General features: G+C 46.4%; 2 protein-coding genes and 1 long non-coding RNA gene across 3 annotated transcripts in view; 2 read left to right on the plus strand and 1 right to left on the minus strand.

Moving 5' to 3' along the window:
- The window catches only part of LOC126539503 (probable peptidoglycan muropeptide transporter SLC46), a 217,532-nt gene that overhangs the window by 142,532 nt on the left and 58,100 nt on the right, over positions 1-16,900 (plus strand). The gene's annotated exons all lie outside the window — the stretch shown is intronic.
- Positions 7,341-11,583, plus strand: LOC129386939 (uncharacterized). Its single transcript, XM_055075431.1, has 2 exons — positions 7,341-8,192; positions 11,062-11,583. Exons 1-2 carry the CDS (start codon positions 7,788-7,790, stop codon positions 11,323-11,325), a joined length of 669 nt encoding a protein of 222 aa, XP_054931406.1. The 5' UTR covers positions 7,341-7,787; the 3' UTR covers positions 11,326-11,583.
- LOC126539514 (uncharacterized) lies at positions 10,619-16,584 on the minus strand. Its single transcript, XR_007601337.3, has 3 exons — positions 16,250-16,584; positions 12,133-12,264; positions 10,619-10,703 (listed from the first exon to the last, which is right to left on the minus strand). It is a non-coding gene; the product is annotated as an uncharacterized lncRNA (long non-coding RNA).

Genomic DNA, 16,900 nt, shown 5'->3' on the forward strand with positions numbered 1-16,900 from the left:
CATTGGTTTCCTCGAAGTGATTGTCTGTTCACGTCAGCTTATGGACGCCACCCTGCTGCTTCATGCGTATGGCTTATAGGGTATTCTACTATAAGTGCGTTATCCCTTGATTAGAAAGCTTGAGTGACATGCACTATTAGAGCCCCATAAACAGATATGCTCTGTTGACTTGCGAACGCGTCCATTGCTTAAAAGAATAATTGCCTATACTCATTTGAAAAACCTTAGCAATTTTGAAATTATGGAGAAAGTGCGCATATTACAAAGGCAAAAAGGCAAGTAATGGCGTATCTCAATTTGTAATCTTGTTCCTCAGCGGTATAAACGTGTTTCGGTGTTACGGTGGCGCTATAATTGAAACTTCTATATTTTATAAAACGGCGTATCTGTACAGAGATTGAGATAAATAGTGCCTCTACGACTTCATTTTTCTGCTTTGCAGCCAGAAAAATAAAGGACTGCCAATGCTAGAATAACTAAATAAAAATGAAACTCAACCTGATGTATGTTATTGTTGTTGTTTCACTTGGTTGAACGAATAAATTACAATTATTCATTCATTCATACCTTGACATATTTTTTTTTTGCATTGAAAATAATTTTCAGCTTTCTCTTCTGCTAGAAGGTGTGTTTTCGGAAGCGAAAGAGAGGCAGCTAGACCACGTACACGCCTGTTAACGTCACAAGATGATGATGGTGAAAAACTTTCTTTATCCCTCGTTAAAGGGAAGGAGGCAACGGAATAGAGGGTGGGGGGAGGAACTACTTGAAGCAGGCCTCCTCTATCCTCTCAACCCACTCCAGGATGGCCTCCTGAAGGTCGGGCCTCGAGCTGCGCAAGGCAGCCTCCCACTGCTCCTCACTAGATATTAATTTCTTGCACAAGAAAATTTTTTATTTGCCTAAGCTTGCTTGCCAATATAGCCGAAAACCTCTGAAGTATCAGCATTCGTATCTTCTTAGTTAACGTTTTCAGACCTATAATATAGCAAACGCGATATATATTCAAACTAGAAGATGCGTGCCTCGGCAGCGCACAGCAAAATCAGTAAAAGTTCGTGTTAATCTTTTTTTTCCGGACTTGGCTAAACTTACCACTGGAAACATTAGCTGCTTCACCACTCTGGCGTTGTGGGTGTGTGTCATAAAAAGGAAGCTAAAGAAGATGAGAAAGAAACTGGTTCCGAAGCTTTTAACCCTTGACATTTAAGATAACAACCTGACGCAGTCATGAATGGCAAGGACAAAGAGAATATGGAGGCTTCAAGAAGTGAAGTTTCTTCGGGGCCATCCGAGCACAAACAAGCGGCCAAGAAAAGGCGCAAGACGTCGAGCAAAACGCGATCTAAATCTCCGAGCCGAGCAACTAGCCGCCTTCGGCGTCGCTGTGTTGACCGTGCGTCACAAAAGATGTCAAGCAAGAAGCCTTCCGCAAGTGCCAGTGGTTCCCTCAAGTCCTTGACTCCCAATCGCACCGAAGGAGCGCCGAGCACTCGGCAAGAACCCGCAGAAATCATCGATCGCGAGAACGTCAGCGCTGCGGTACCAGCAAAGGAAGGGAACCAGCAAAGTGAAGCTGTCATTCGAAGCACGCTGGATAACAAATATGAGCCTCCGGAAGATCGCTTGAAATCTCTAGAGACAACCACAGCCGTGACCGTGACCCCTATGTCTCTTGTCGAGCCACCCAGCCAGTTCAGCGATGTTCAGTTTCATGTGGCACTTGGAAGGACGAACATGAAACATTGCCAAGCATTCCAAACACAAGTAGCTGGGCCTTCTCGAACGAAACTGCCATAGCCATCATCAGTGATGGGGCTTCCACGGGTCAGCGACCTCCGCGATACAGTGCTCCAACAAATACATGCCAGTCAAGTCCCGTACAAATTAACGGGACAGTGCCTCTGTATACTTTACGTGCTCGAGGAAGAGTCTCGAAAACTCCTGAAGATGCAACGTTATTGAGGCTGTCAAGACAAACAGGCCCTCTGGACGCCGCTGCAAAGATCCGCGAATCGCCGGGTGCGAGTGATACAACAATGGCAAATACGACTGGCGATAAAGGGGAACATCTGTGTACCACCGGGCCGCAGGATGCCAAAGCCACCAGAGCGACCAAGAGCGCTGCCGGGACTTCCATGTCGTACCGCCCCATGACGTACCGGGGTTCCGTGAGGATGTTGCGCACTGGTGGTGACGCCGAGTTCCTCTCTATCGCTGTAGCCATCGACGTATTGTTCGTGATTTTCGTCATACTTTTCGGGCTGCAATTCGCAGCCGTAGGCCACGGAAAGAAGAGTAATAAGACTCAGCAAGGCTACTCCTTCTGCTGCAAGGAGGAAGCTACGGAACTCGCCGCTGTCGTCGACACAGCAGTCAACCCGTGTAATAACTTGTACGAGTACGTCTGCCCCAACGTGCAACGAATCGATATGACTGACGTGAAATTCGCGGGTGGATTTGAGAGGAGCATCTTTGACGGCACCGTGTTGTCTCGTAGCACGGCCGGTGAGCTTCTGCTGCGCTACTACAGGATTTGCAACGATGCCATGAGAGCGAGCAACCTAACCCAGCTCGCCGCAGATGTGGCTAGTTTCCTCCTGGACTCTGGAGTAGTGCAGGCAAACATGACCAGCCGCTCCATAGTTGGCTCCTTTTTCTCAACCGTGCTAACAAATGGGGGATTCTTCATAGTGCAGATTAAGATCGTTCAACAGTCACTCGTGCAGGCACTCACTGTAAAACTTGCAGAGCCTGAGAATCTGATAGCCTGTAACCATTGTGAAGGCATAATGGAAGTCGTTAACCAGAGACTGAACACGAAATTTACGAGGGAAGAAGGGCAAAGCTTTGAAAGTGTGGCTGTTTTAAAAAAGCTGTGTTCAGCCTCAACTAGTGACGTCCAACTGCTAAAAGCCCTTTTCCACACCGTGGAACCCGGCGTCATTGATATGATCCTCAATTCCAGCCTCTTAGTGGATTCTTTTTTGGCGTCACGTATGGTAGTGACGGTAAACTGCTTTGACGAGATCTCATACCTCGTCTCTACACTTGCCGCTCCAAGTCATCAGCCTTTGTCCAGCGTCTTCCTCGTAGCTGATGCTTCGGCGAGGCTGGTGAAACAGTTGTTTGTCGCCATTCCTGGCAAAGCAAAGAAAACAAGCTTCTGCAAAACTCAAGTGAGAACCTTGAGCAACTTGTGGAACGAGTACCTTGTCGACCACGTCGCCACCGCAGATAAGAACGTCGTCATGGTTAATATTTACGAATCAACCAAGGTCGCCGTATTGAAGAGCTTCATCGAGCAGAAAATATTCGACCAGCATGCAGGAGAGCAGCGCGACGCAATCGACATCATCGACAGCATGCTCCTGGTCTTGCCTCGCGACTCCTTGCCTACTGGGCTGGCGATGCCGTCGCCTCCAACGATATCGGCGAACTTTCCCGCCCACTACTACACCACGCAACGCTACGAATTCCTGGCCAACAGAGCCCGCTTCGTTCAAGACCTCCCGGATTCCGTCGCCAGCTCCGCAACGGCTCCCACGAGACGCGGCCGCAACTTGTACGTTCCTCCGGGCTACTACCTCTCCCTGCGACAAGCCTTTAAGTGGTTGCCCGTGATTCACTTGCCGAAGCTAGGCGCGGCGCTGGCTGCTTTCATGTGGCACGCCTTGCTTTACGAGCGAGATTGGTCCGCAAACACGACCTCGAAGATCCGCGGCTTTACGGAATGTTTCGGCAGCAAATACCTTGGGAAGCTGCGACTCGAAGAATCGGAAGAGATGATCGTGGCCTCCGCTCTGGCTCTCGTCTCCATGAAGCGCGCTAGCAGAGAAGACGACTTGTCGAACGTACCGGTAGAAGTGACCGAGGGGCTCACCTTGTCACATGCGCAGTTCTTCTACCTCAACTGGGCCTTGAGCAACTGCTTGTACGACGGGTCTGCTGACAAAGATGTTGCCGTGAACATTCCTGCCACTTACGCCGGCGACTTCCGCGTGGTGTTCGGCTGTCCCGTCGGGTCCTATATGGCTTACGGTAATTGGTGCCCCTTGTGAGAACTGCGGTCATTCTTTGTGCGTTCTTTGAGAAGTTGTAGCCTTTTTCTATTTGCGTTTCAGAGCTATTGCAACGTATTTTCTATTAGTGAAGGCCTTACAACACCGTAGTCTAGTGCACCATCAGGCTTAACCATTTCTTCATATTCTTCATTCGTTCGGTTTCCTTTCTGCCATTAGTGCGACCACTAGAGCGTGCTACAGACCTGCCAGAAATATTTTACTTTTACTTAAAACAGAACTGAATTTCCAGACCGGTCTAAGCATTTTCGTTGTTACTGAACTTTTCTGCTTCCTAATCACCTCCGCGTTCGCCACTACAAGAGAAATCTGTATCTTCAGTGATAATCAGTAAATTATTAAACAGTTCCGTTGCGCTCATGAGGCTGTAAGGATTTTTTAAGCGTAGAGAGAAAGCCAGGAGCTTATTGCCAAACCATAATGATAGATGGCGCTTCATTTATTAATCAACTCGCAGTCCTTTCACGTCCCAATTTTAATGCGATTATTGTATTATTGTGTTCGCGACCAGGCAAGTTGCAAACAAAATAATAATGCACGTTGCGGCTGTTACGGCTTTTGCATCTGTAACCAACACGGATAGTGCATCCTCAAAGAAAAAATTCCTCAACAAGTCCCGTTCTGTGCGCATGATGGCTACCAATTTTAGCTCTTACTCAAGGAAAGCTTTCAAAATGGTTGTTTGGTCACACAGTTTGGGACTGGAATACTCAAATAAATTATCCTAAAGTGATCTGAGCATTATGAGTGCAACTTAAACGCAGAGATTTTTACTTCCAGCTTATGCAACAACCACGACGACTTGTTGCAGTAAGGAGCTGGGGAAGTGACACAGTGCGGCTCACAGAAGTGTTCCCATAGTACAGCACGTTCCGTTCATCGTCGAAGTCGACTTGTTTGCGCACGATGCCGGGTACACGGATGGCAGGAAGAAGGTATCCTAGGATATAAGTCGATGGGAAAACTTGCAGGTCAAACACAGTGTGGAAATGAAATGCAAATAACGCGAAGCCTGTTTAAGTTAAGGTAGCCGCAGTACTTGATGACACGAGTACACAGCCTCGTTGCCGGCAGCTGTTGGCTATCTATGTCACGGGGATCATGGCAATATGTGGTGCTTGTCGAGAGAGAAATTTTGTGAAGTGTCGGCACAGACCAGTACGATACATATCTAGTATGGACAGATTTAAGACTTCTGCGACTGATCTACCATTCTGGGTTGTCGGTCAAGAGCTGGCACGTACCCAATGGGCAAAGTTGTCTACTCTGCAAGCCAGCAGTATCCAGCACCCACAAACTGGGTAAAGGGAGGCGGGGAACCCTGCGAAAGTGTCGCTTAAACAGAAAGTCGTCCGAATCAGGATGCTTTTGACCTTTTAACATGAATTGTTCTGGCGGTAACAGAAACAGGAGGTACCGTATGGCAGAATTGAATTATTCAAGCAGTGGTATAAACACCCTTCCAACATACATTTCACACAATGACACCTTTTATCCTTATAGTCGCTCTTCAGCTGAAGACACAGTTAACGCAGCGCAAGAAGACATTCTTGGGGAAACACAGCAACGCGCTATGCAGGCACTCATTGCAATAGTAATATTATTGGACAGGCAGCAAAAAAAAAAAAAAAAAAATGGAGGACGCTTAAGCTTCGCCTTTAGAGGAAGCTTTAGCTCCGGTACTCCTTTCTAAATACATGTAAAAGTAAAATTCGTTTTTCTCGGCAACCACTGCACCAAATTTGACGCGTTTTGTTGCATTTAAAAGAAAAAGTTGAAGTCTAGTCACTGCTTGTTTAGAATTTTCGATTTAGGTCGTCAATGTTTTATTAAAAATTGAAAAATATGATACATTTTGAAAGAACAAAACTATAACGTTTACAACTATGTTACTCAGCAACGAAAAATGATAGTACAATTCTGTGAATTGCATCTAATAGTACATCTAAAGCGGACAAAATTGATGTGTTACACATGACTTTCAAAAAATTTTGTAACATGAAAATACACCTTTTGCAGAACTCTTCCAAACAACGTAACAACTTCACGTAAGATGTAAAAGGAAATATGAAATTTGACCGCTTTCAATGGTCTAATGATGCCGTATACAGAACCGCGATTTCTGTTCTTGATGCAGAGCTATGAATTTATAAACTTCGTGCTTGTATTTTTTTCAGGCCGCGTCGGACTTGGGCCCGAGCTAAAGCTTCCTCTTAAGAGTGGAAGGCGATAGCATTCAAAGATCCCTGACTGCTTCTCGCGCTTCCCGGCAACTGCAGCGTATCCAACCGTAATGTTTACCGGGAAACGCTCGCAGCGAACGCTATGCATGAAGGCGGGCTTCTGGTAGAAACGCCGCCTCTTGCGTGCACCGCGATGGATGGTTGGATGGATGTTATGAGAGTCCCCTTTGGAACGGGGCGGGGGGTTGCGCCACCAAGCTCTTGCTATTATACTGCCTCATGTCCTCCCTAGGCTAAACAACGAAAGAAAAAAAAAAACACTATGAACTACTGCGCCCAAATTTTCTGATCCCCTATTGTGAACTGTGCTTTTGTACGTCTCCGACTTTTGTCGCTTCCCTACTTTTCTTCCACCATTCCTCCAATCGCCTCTTACTAACTCTTACCGATCGCCGCGATGCGGCGCAGGCGAGCGCAATCTCGAAGTGTTTCCAGGAAGCGGACGCACCGCTCTGTGGACTCAGAGATACTCACGCGCCAATGCGCGCAGATGGTGGACACCATCGCTGGTCTATGAATGGCAGAAAGGCTGTGAAAGGGGTTTGTTTGAGTTTTCGCGTAACGGAATTATGTTTTCTTGTGTGTTCATTGAATGAGCTGTTATGTAACTGAATATAAAACCATATGAAATAAGAATAGCGCAGGCTTGTTCTTACATCGTACCGTTTCACTTCATATGAAACTATATGAGCGCCCGTGGTGTCGTCGTCTTTCTTGTGTGTGTTGTTTTTTGGCGCAAAATAATTTCAGTATGAAACTACAACAAGTATAAAATAACTCGCCCAGCAACATGTTACTATCGAATGTACTGAGTACACGGAAGGGCCCAACTTTCTTTTATTAAAAATGAGCTCCGATGAATTTTAGCAAACCCTTTCCGTGGCAGAAGTTTAATTATAGAGGCAGAGGAATGTTACTGCTTCTCTAACTGCCCATGTGCTCGTAAAGTAATTATGCACAGTTCGACCTCGCTGCTGAGAATTGTCATCGAGGACAGCAATAGTATATAGAGCCCCAACAGTCTACCACGGGCATCAATTCGACGATGCAGGCATTTGTAATCAGTACCACAAAGGATAACGGCCGAAATTCTCAGCCCCGGTTTCGACGGCGCACAGTCAGCCCTCGTGGGTACGTGCCACATCTGAAAGGCAACAATAACAACAATTTTCCGCCAGGGTAACGGCCGTTGGAAGAGGAAGCAAAAGAGGCCGCCTCCGTCGCGTGCTCGCCGCTTGACTGGTGCCGACCAGTCGTCGTTCAAGGCACCCCGCACCTTCCCTCCCGGGCAGCGTAAGGGCAGGCCGCCGCGTCTCCCTACCCGGGGGCAACCCCCCTCAGCGTCAGAGACGTCGAGCGTGCGGACTGCTTTGCCGACGACGCCCGTCAGGAGTGGTTAGCCACACCGGTTGTACGGTGCGGACCATAGACCGAACCCGGACCTAGGAGAGCAGCCTGCATCATGAGCAACACCCGCGTCAAGAAGAAAGGCGAGAAAACGGTGGTCTACATGGACGGCCAGCAGCTTCAGGGCTCCGGATCCAACATTTTGATCTCGTGCGGTCCGGGCGCGTCGCAGTCTCGCGGCACCGTCTATCAGATGCCCAACTCGGGGTACGACGGCGGCACCGCGGGCATAGTGTCGTGCATGGGCAGCCCCGGCTCGAGCTGCCGGACCACCGTGTCCCTGGAGAACATGAACGACGAGCCGCAGATCCTGCGCGTCGTACCGCGTGGCACCACCATACTCGTGGAGGAGGTCAAGCCGCCGCCCAAGGCGCAGAGCTCCGGCAGCGCGGCGTCCGGCAGTGCGGCGTCCGGCCGCTCCAAGTACGGTGCTTCCAGGAGGGGATCGCCGACCATTCAGGTCAGGAGGGGTTTGGGCGGAAATGCTCGCCTCTCTCGGTCTGCGTGCCCACCTGTTTGTCACCCACTGCTACAGTGTATTCAGCTTCACTTTTTTAATTAATGCGCAAACGAGTACATTATTTGTTGCTGCCTTTACCTGGAGAGAGATATGAGTCAGTAAAGAAAACTCTATCATGTTTTGATTTCTTCAGTTTTTCACGTGGGAATGTATGTGAATTCGTGGATGGAGTCGCACTATGCTATACAGTCGTACGATTCGGCAGGCTTTCTGTCATTGATGTCCTTAATCGTGGTATGTGTGATCGTGGTATGAGGGGGCAATGTGTATTTTTTTCTAATTTCTTATAACTTTGCGTAGCAAGCGCTGTTTTGCAAACGCAACGTAACTTCAAGACGTTCGAATCCCTTTATAGAATGTACGCTATATGGGGTGTTTTTTTAGGCTCTACAGAATTTCTAAAGGTGGAATATAGCATAAGTGTAGCCTTGAGTTGATTACCCCAATCGGTGGACGTGTGTGAGAAATCGAAATCCACAATTGTATAATCCACAAGAATTACTAATTGAGTTTTAACTGATTATTTCACGGCACGTATTGTAATTTACGAATTGTAGCCGGTGAGTTATTGAAGTAGATACACTTGGAACGATTTCTGAGCATGACATGGGATTCGAGACATGCGCCATCAGACTTGCGGTAAAAATACACTCTTGTTCCACTTACTCTTTTTTTAACAAAGCGCCATTTTATGCACTGAAGCACAAAAGTATCTGGAGTGCCCATGTGTTTCGTCGTACACTTTGAAACGGATATTTCGAAACTGGCGTCATCCTGAAAATTCGTCCCAAGTGGATACGCCTTGCGTACTCACAGGCTACAATCTGTACATTACGATATGTTTCGTGATATAATTGGTTAAAAATTTTATTAGTGACATTTTGTTGATTAGTCGATTACGCATATATATTCACGAGAGGCAAGTAATGCCTATCGTACAAGTAATGCCCGTCTCTTAGAACAATCCAAGTTGAAGGGCTAGAATTGTGCTATCTGCCAAGAGCAATTCTTTACAATTTCTTTATAGTCTGAAAAAAAAAATCTGGAATAAATGCCCGGTTTAATACGTACTTTCCTTTCATCTATTCTGACACTCCAAGAATATTGAAACAGGTTTTTGCTTGCAGAACCCCAAGAAAATTGTTCTAAATAGTTCTGATATAGCTGAAAAATGAAGTGTGCTTAACGCCAATGGCGTTTAGAGGGCCTCATAAAAGCGGTGCGGGTCGTCTCTTTACTCACGGAATTGTGTTACCGCCAGCCCGCGCTGGTGAGCGTTTGCGGAGGGGCTGTAGGAGGTCGGTTGATTCATGCACATTTACTTAGCATAATCGTGAAATTATGAAAGCTTGGGTCTTCAATTAGCAGTAGGAAAACAGCAGTAAGACCAGACGCGTAAGGTATACTTAAAGGGATGCTTCCTCCAAGCAGTGGTCATTCTCTAGTCAGCATTGTATTACTGAAGCGAACCTCTATCAAATGTCGTCCAGTTTCCGCGTGGAACCGCTTCGCTATTTCTTTAAAAAATTTCTACTGCTTGTTACAACAGATGGCCACGGCAACTGCGGACATATCCAAATCACTTTACGAGCACAGTTTGTACTTTTCCGTAACTTCAGCACTTATCATTTTATCTGGGGGCTACGACTTGGCTTTTAGCCACAGACGTGTTCGACTTGCTAAGTGCCATTTCCTGTGTAGCACAGGCTCTCCCGCTCTTTCTCTCTCTCTCTCTCTTTCTGTCTTTCTTTCTCTCTCTCTCCCCTCCCACTGGGTTTAGCTGCTGAGCGGGCCGGCCGACCTCGCGGCCGCTGCTGCTTCCTCGGCCTCTCGTCACGTGGGATGTCCGTGGCGTGCGGCGTCCTTGATTTCTCAGAAATATTGTCCAATTGATTCTCGTCTACAGCCAACATGCTAACGTAGAAACTACAAAAAAAAAGATGACCCGCGCGAATTTAATCGCAATACTCAATAGCATACCCCGCAGCAAAACTCGACAGCATTACTCGAAGCGCAAAACTCGAAGAACTGCTCAGCGGTGTTCGAGTTGACAATAATGATTTGGCGTTCACTCATAACAAGTACTTAGGTGTCTACGGATTTTTAAAATTTTACCTATTGTTTCAGCTTTGAATTCATTCTGCCATATTTATATTAGACTGCTAAACAACACCTTCTTCTCATTGCTCTATATTTAGGTAACTTTTGCTGTAAAAAATATCTAGGTTTATTAATCTTACGTCTGGTGTTACTATGTTTACTTTCTACCAGCCGCGGTCGCTCAGTGGCTGTCACGCACTGCTGCTGAGCACGAGGCCGAGGGTTCGATGCCGGGCGACGGTTGCCCCCTGTGTAGTTTCAGAACGTCCATTCATTGATTTATTCAACTATTTCGGAAAGTGCCCATGAAAAACCGTGGTCTTGGTTGTGGTGCCCCTAGAAAACGTCGAACTGAAAAGAAACAAGGAAAACGGAAAATCATAAGTTAGTCTTACGCCCACAAGAAAAGTGCATTGTTCGGGTTAGGAAAAAAGTATGCTGCGCAAAGCCACAAGGTACGTTTTGCGCTTTACAAAAATCTTCACCTCCTCCGTTTCAGGAGCAATTTCGATACCTACCCCCCGTCGAATCCTGCTATTTAAATAACGTTTCGCTTCCTCCTTTGCCCTCACTTCTTATTGTTCTACCGCCCGCTTCCGGCCTGTTCCCTGTTGTGGGTAGAGGTGCCAATATCTGCTGTCGTAAACACCATGGAACCACGGCAACCAGCGCCATCACACGTTCATGACGCCACGCCTCGACCCCTCAGGTCCTGCAAGAGTGCGATTCTTCGGTCGACTACTACCCGCCTTCCTCACCGCCGGCTGCCGAGCCGGGACCGGCCGAGCACTGCATCGAGTGTCTCGAGGAGCTCATCCAGCGCCGCCGCTCCGAGCGTCGTTACGACCGCGACGGCCAGACCGAGAGGCGGGTCACGGCTCGGTTCTTGGACGAGAGCGAGATGCCCAGATCCCGAGGCGGTGGCTGCTGCCCTACCTGCGGCAACCCGATGTCCGGGCGCGCACGTGATTAGTGACGTTCTGCGCACGGAGGCCGCTCGTCGCAGCGATTTCGCGGGGCGCCTGGGCGTCATCGTCTGCAAAATCGTCTGCGTAGACGTCACTGGTTCTGAGCCGTGTGCAAAGCCGGGGACGGCCTGCCGTTGGCGCCGTATTTTCTAGAGCAGGCCGGTCGTCTTCCTCTGAAGTCTAGGGCATCGCGCAGATGGATGAGCCGGTTTTCCTCGAAGAAAATTTTGAAAAAGAAAATTCGCAGCATTGGTTTATCTCAATACGGCGCCTGGTGTTTTTCTTTTTCTTTTTATGCCACTTCGTATCTGTTTGCCATATGCCTCAGAAGAGAGCTGTGATACATTAGCTCATGTTTCCATCCTCCTGACTTCAAGTGGAAGCCACGAAGGAACAAAGGCGAACTCAGTAGATGAAGAACAAGAAATTCCTGGTCGAGTAGAGTTTCCTTAAATTACGAATTCGCTTTTGTGGAGACCAAAGTACGTGGTTTTGTCGATTTCTGCGTTAGTCGAGAGGGTATAAGTACTAGCTTTCCTACTGGAAACTACCTCCGACCTTGTAAATTTGAAACTGTCTTTCATTAATGTAACACTGATTGCAAGATGCCCACATTGATTTAGCTTCCATTATTGTGTTTAGCTTATGTGCATTGGTTCAGTCTGGAGTAATTAATTTTGCTTTCGGCTGTAAGAAAGTAAACGTGGTGCATGACTTGCGAAGATTAATATAAAATTCGTCATTCTTTCCCCCATGCAGCACAGTACGCTCACTAATGCGCGTACATGTCGCTTCCTACAAACGCGGCTTACCTTATATGTTTTACGGCATGGGTGGCAGCGGACACTCTTCTACGCAGACCTTTCCGGTGACGCTGCAGATATTCCCCTTATGGCAGACGACGGCCGACTCGTCCCGTTGCAGGCTGCACGCAGTGCCAGCCACTGGAAGTTGAAGTAATTCAGGATGAGTAGGCTTAAACCACCTCCACGAGAATCCTTCGCAGACGCGATTTGGAAACGTTTATGCGGTGTCTCGTTCCTAGCTACACCAGTTGTGTAAGTCTGTATAGCAAAGAGGTCCTGAAAGGGGGTAGAGCATGCAATGAAAGTCGAAATGCGCGTGAAATTCCCACGATAGGAGCTGTGTGCTAACCTTCTACGTCAGGTCACTTTAATGTGCGAGGCCACAAATTCTGGAAAGCGATGAGGCTTGCGAGGTCAAAATAAGATTTTGTTTTATATTCATAGTTATTTATTTAGAGAATACTGCAGGCCATCAGGAGGCCCTAGCAGGAGTGAATATATATGCACTCGTCTAATGCACAAATACACGCAATTCCGATAGTTATGCAACAGATAAAGATAGATGCAATTTAGATATAGTTATTTAGATATACTTATTTAGGTATAGTTATGCGCAGACAAAATACGAGTTATAAATCAAAGCGAGCTCTGGAAGAATTTTCAAATGTCCAGTTCTCCGAATATCACTTATTAAAGGTGTACTGACGTGATACCTTACCCAGCATGTTTTCTGAGGTTTAAAGGTTAAGAATCTACACTTAACGGGCAAAAGAGTGAGTCGGAATTATCACGCCAGTACTCTTTTAAGAGTTACCTCCTTCGCGACGATCCACTACTCCAGTCACTGGGTGGTTAGTTAGCCTCTAACCACGTGGCGCTTTCAGCGTGACCTGTTGCGTGACGTAGAGCGACCATGTGGACCCCACAGTCTTTTTCGACCCCCAAGTGTAACTTTCGTGACCCACGTTGTCTTGATAGGTGTTATGGTACGTCCCTTCATCGCATTCACCTGAATTTTGTTTACACAATTAAGTGCCTATTTATTTAAAGTTCATTTGTTCAGCACGCCGTCGTATCCCGCCTGCGGTGTTCACGAGGACTTAGATCACTTAATCTGCATTTGCAGTCGCTTTCCAACCTCAAGGGCTGTTTTGAAGAATGGTTTGAACATGCGACGTGATACGCGACTTCAGCTGCGGGAGTTTTTTTAATCGTAGCAATATCCGGAATCTCAACTGCACTTCGCTACAGCAGTTATAGCGTTTCTGCGGGATACATCCCTCGATGACACCCTGTAAATAAATTTTCGTTTAGTGCATTTGTGTTAGCGTATGTGTTAGTGCGTGTGTTTTCCTTGTTTTTGTTTTGATCCACTCTCTTTCTTTATTGCCTCGCCATTTCTCTTGCAGTAGCATGTCAGGCCTGCTGCCAGGCTAGCCTATCTATATCGGCTTATGTAGGGATATGTACTATAGTTTTAAAATGTGCCAGTGACCAGCTCACTTCTGTACGGCATTTCGCTAAGGCACAAGAATGATACGTAAATATCGTCACCGCAAACGAATATTCGCCTTCCAGCGCATAGTTCCTTTATTAAAGCGAAGATTTCTTTGTCTTCCTCCCGGCGTTTGTCGCGTCCGCCTGGTCAGTTTCTCGCAGAGTAAGGTGGATCGATCACGACGACGGCGTAATCTGCGGTCATGTGGGTTAACTGTTGTGGGATGACGTGATATAGTCACTGTGTATCACGGCACTCTATCCCCATGTGTAGAGTCCTTGTTCTTGCTTCTTCGGGAACGTAGTTACGGCGCCTCTCACCAGAACTTCATTATCATCATCAGCAACAGCAGCAGCAGCAGCAGCAGCAGCAGCAGCCTGGCTACGCCTAGTGCAGGGCAAAGGCCTCTCCCATACTTCTCCAACTACCCCGGTCATGCGCTAATAGTGGCCATGTTGTCCCTGCAAGCTTCTTAATCTCATCCGTCCACCTAACTTTCTGCCGCCCCCTTCTACGCTTCCCTTCTCTTGGAATCCAGTCCTAACCCTTAATGACCATCGGTTATCTACCCTCCTCATTACACGCCCTGCCTAGGCCCCATTTCTTTTTCTTGATTTCGACTAAGATGTCATTAACTCGCGTTTGTTCCCTTACCCAATCCGCTCTCTTCTTATCCCCTTAACGTTACAGCCACCATTCTTCTTTCCATAGCTCGTTGCGTCGTCCTCAATTTAAGTAGAACCCTTTTCGAAAGCCTCCAGGTTTCTGCCCCACACGTGAGTACTGGTAAGGCACAGCTGTTATACACTTTTCTCTTGAGGGATAATGGCAACCTCATGTTTATGATCTGAGAATGCCTGCCAAACGCACCCCAGCCCATTCGTATTCTTCTGATTATTTCAGTCTCATGATCCGGATCCGCCGTCACTACCTGCCCTAAGTAGATGTATTCCCTTATCACTTCCAGTGCGTCGCTACCTATTGTAAATTGCTGTTCTCTTCCGAGACTGTTAAACATTACTTTAGTATTCTGCAATTGTTAGACCCGCCCTTCTGCTTGGCCTCTCCAGGTCAGTGAGCATGCATTGCAATTCGTCCCCTGAGTTACTAAGCAAGGCAATATCATCAGGGAATCGCAAGTTAATAAGGTATTCTCCACTTTAATGAAAGAGTCCCTACAGCTTGCGTCACTCGCCTGTCGCCGCAAGTTTTCTCGCCTATGCCTCTTCCACAAAATATACTACAGACCCGCCCTACACAAGGACCTTATTATTCCTCCATCATACATTTCCCCTCGTTTCGATCATGCACAAAAGGTGGGAATAATGTCGTGGTTAACGCAAACATGTTATCAATCATTTGTACCCTGCACCTCACAGGACTGGAACCACCTTCCGGTATCAGTCACGTCCACTCCTCACTATTCGCAGTTTCATAATGTTTTATACACAAGTGTCTTCCATTGTACCTAACCAAGTATGTAATTATATTTTTTATCGGTCATTTGCTTGAATTTTTGTTGCTTCCCGCTGTTATCTCATCTTGTTAGCTAACATTGTATTAACAGAACAAAAACCTGTATCGTGCATTTATTCCCGTATGTTCCACTCCCCTCTGTAATGCCTCTGGTCCTGAGGGTAATACTAATAAATAAATAAATAAATAAATAAATAAATAAATAAATAAATAAATAAATAAATAAATAAATAAATAAATAAATAACTCTTATCCCCAGTTCTTCCCAATCCAGGTCTCTGAATACCTCCTGTAAACACGTTGTGAATAGAATTGAAGAGATCGCATCTCCCTGCCTGACGTCGTTCCTTATTGGGATTTTCTTGCTTTCTTTATGGAGGGCTACGGTGGCTGTGAAGCCACTATAGATATCTTTCAGTATTTTTACATATGGCTTGCCTACACACTGATTCCGCAATGCCTGCATGACTGCTGAGATTTCAACTGAATCAAACGCTTTCTCGTAATCAATGAAAGCTATATATAAGGGTTTGTTATATTCCACCCATTTCTCTGTCACCTGATTGATAGTCTGAATATAATCTATTGTTGAGTAGCATTTACGAAATTCTGACTGGTTCTTTGGTTGACAGAAGTCTAGGGTGTCCCTGAACAGAACTTCATCGTGTTTCAAAGAACACGCCGTATTTCACAGTCATTATCGATGGTTGTTACACTGGACCTTAATTTCGCCCCGTTTATATAGGTTCCATCTATAATCGGAAAATGTTTTGTAAAGATTATTCCATGCAGTTCCACATCAAGGTAAAGTGGAACAAGTTGTCGCTATTTATTTTTGGCCGTCGAGAGTACACCTGCAGAAATGAGGTTAGGTGTGTTAACCTAATTATTGTACTAATCGATGAATTATTTATAGATTTGGTAAACGACCTACACCTAAATCTGTGCTCGAGCATCATCAATAGCGAACCTATGGGCTTTGCATTAAGTTTCCCGCGCTTCAATCATCCTTTTGAGGCAACAATATATAAATAAACACACACACACACACACACACACACACACACATATATATATATATATGTGTGTGTGTGTGTGTGTGTGTGTAAGCGGAACTGGTCGCTATGCTTCGAAGGATTGGTTACTTACCCGCGACGTGGGAGCACCTTCTACAGCAATACTTCCTTGTCCCAACAATGGGCGTCCTCAGTTTTTCTCGGTCGCTGACGCAAGGCTGAGCAAAGCACTGCAGGCACGGAAAGAGCGTCGCTTCCTCTTCGGTGCCAACGTTGTAGAAGACGGAGTAGTTTGCTCGGTCCTCCTCGCAAGCCTCGCTCACGGATACAACCGTAACCGCTAGTGCCAACCACAATGGTTGTTGCATGATGACTAGCTATTTTTAACACTGAATTGTGGAAGTGCTCGCTTCTCTAAGCACGGAATATTGAGTTTCACACTCTCATGCTAGTTGCTCATTAAAAACCTCTCACAATAGTATGCAAGTGAAGGGAGTGCATGCGGCAACGATGCCTGCTTAAAAAAAGCAATTTTCTCATAAAAGTAATATTTAACCGTTGAAGTATATTAGCGAACACGTGCGTAGAAACAGATGTATTCCAACGTAAGCATACAAAACTGGATATATCGTAATAAAAGTTCTCTTTCTTTTTTTCTCAAATGAAAGGTTCGTTGCCAATTTTGTTTTAATGAAAACATTGACTCTTGGGTTTACCTTTAGAAATGCAAATTTCACGGCTTTTATGGTTCTCATCGCGCGTATACGTGCGACTGGGGAGATGT

This window comes from Dermacentor andersoni, chromosome 11 (assembly GCF_023375885.2).
Source record: "Dermacentor andersoni chromosome 11, qqDerAnde1_hic_scaffold, whole genome shotgun sequence".
Lineage (NCBI taxonomy): Eukaryota > Metazoa > Arthropoda > Arachnida > Ixodida > Ixodidae > Dermacentor > Dermacentor andersoni.

Coding starts and splice junctions, on each gene's coding strand:
- LOC129386939 (XM_055075431.1), top strand. CDS start 7,788: ATGAGCAACACCCGCGTCAAGAAGAAAGGCGAGAAAACGGTGGTCTAC. Junction 8,193..11,061: donor GGGGATCGCCGACCATTCAG/GTCAGGAGGGGT, acceptor TCGACCCCTCAG/GTCCTGCAAGAGTGCGATTC.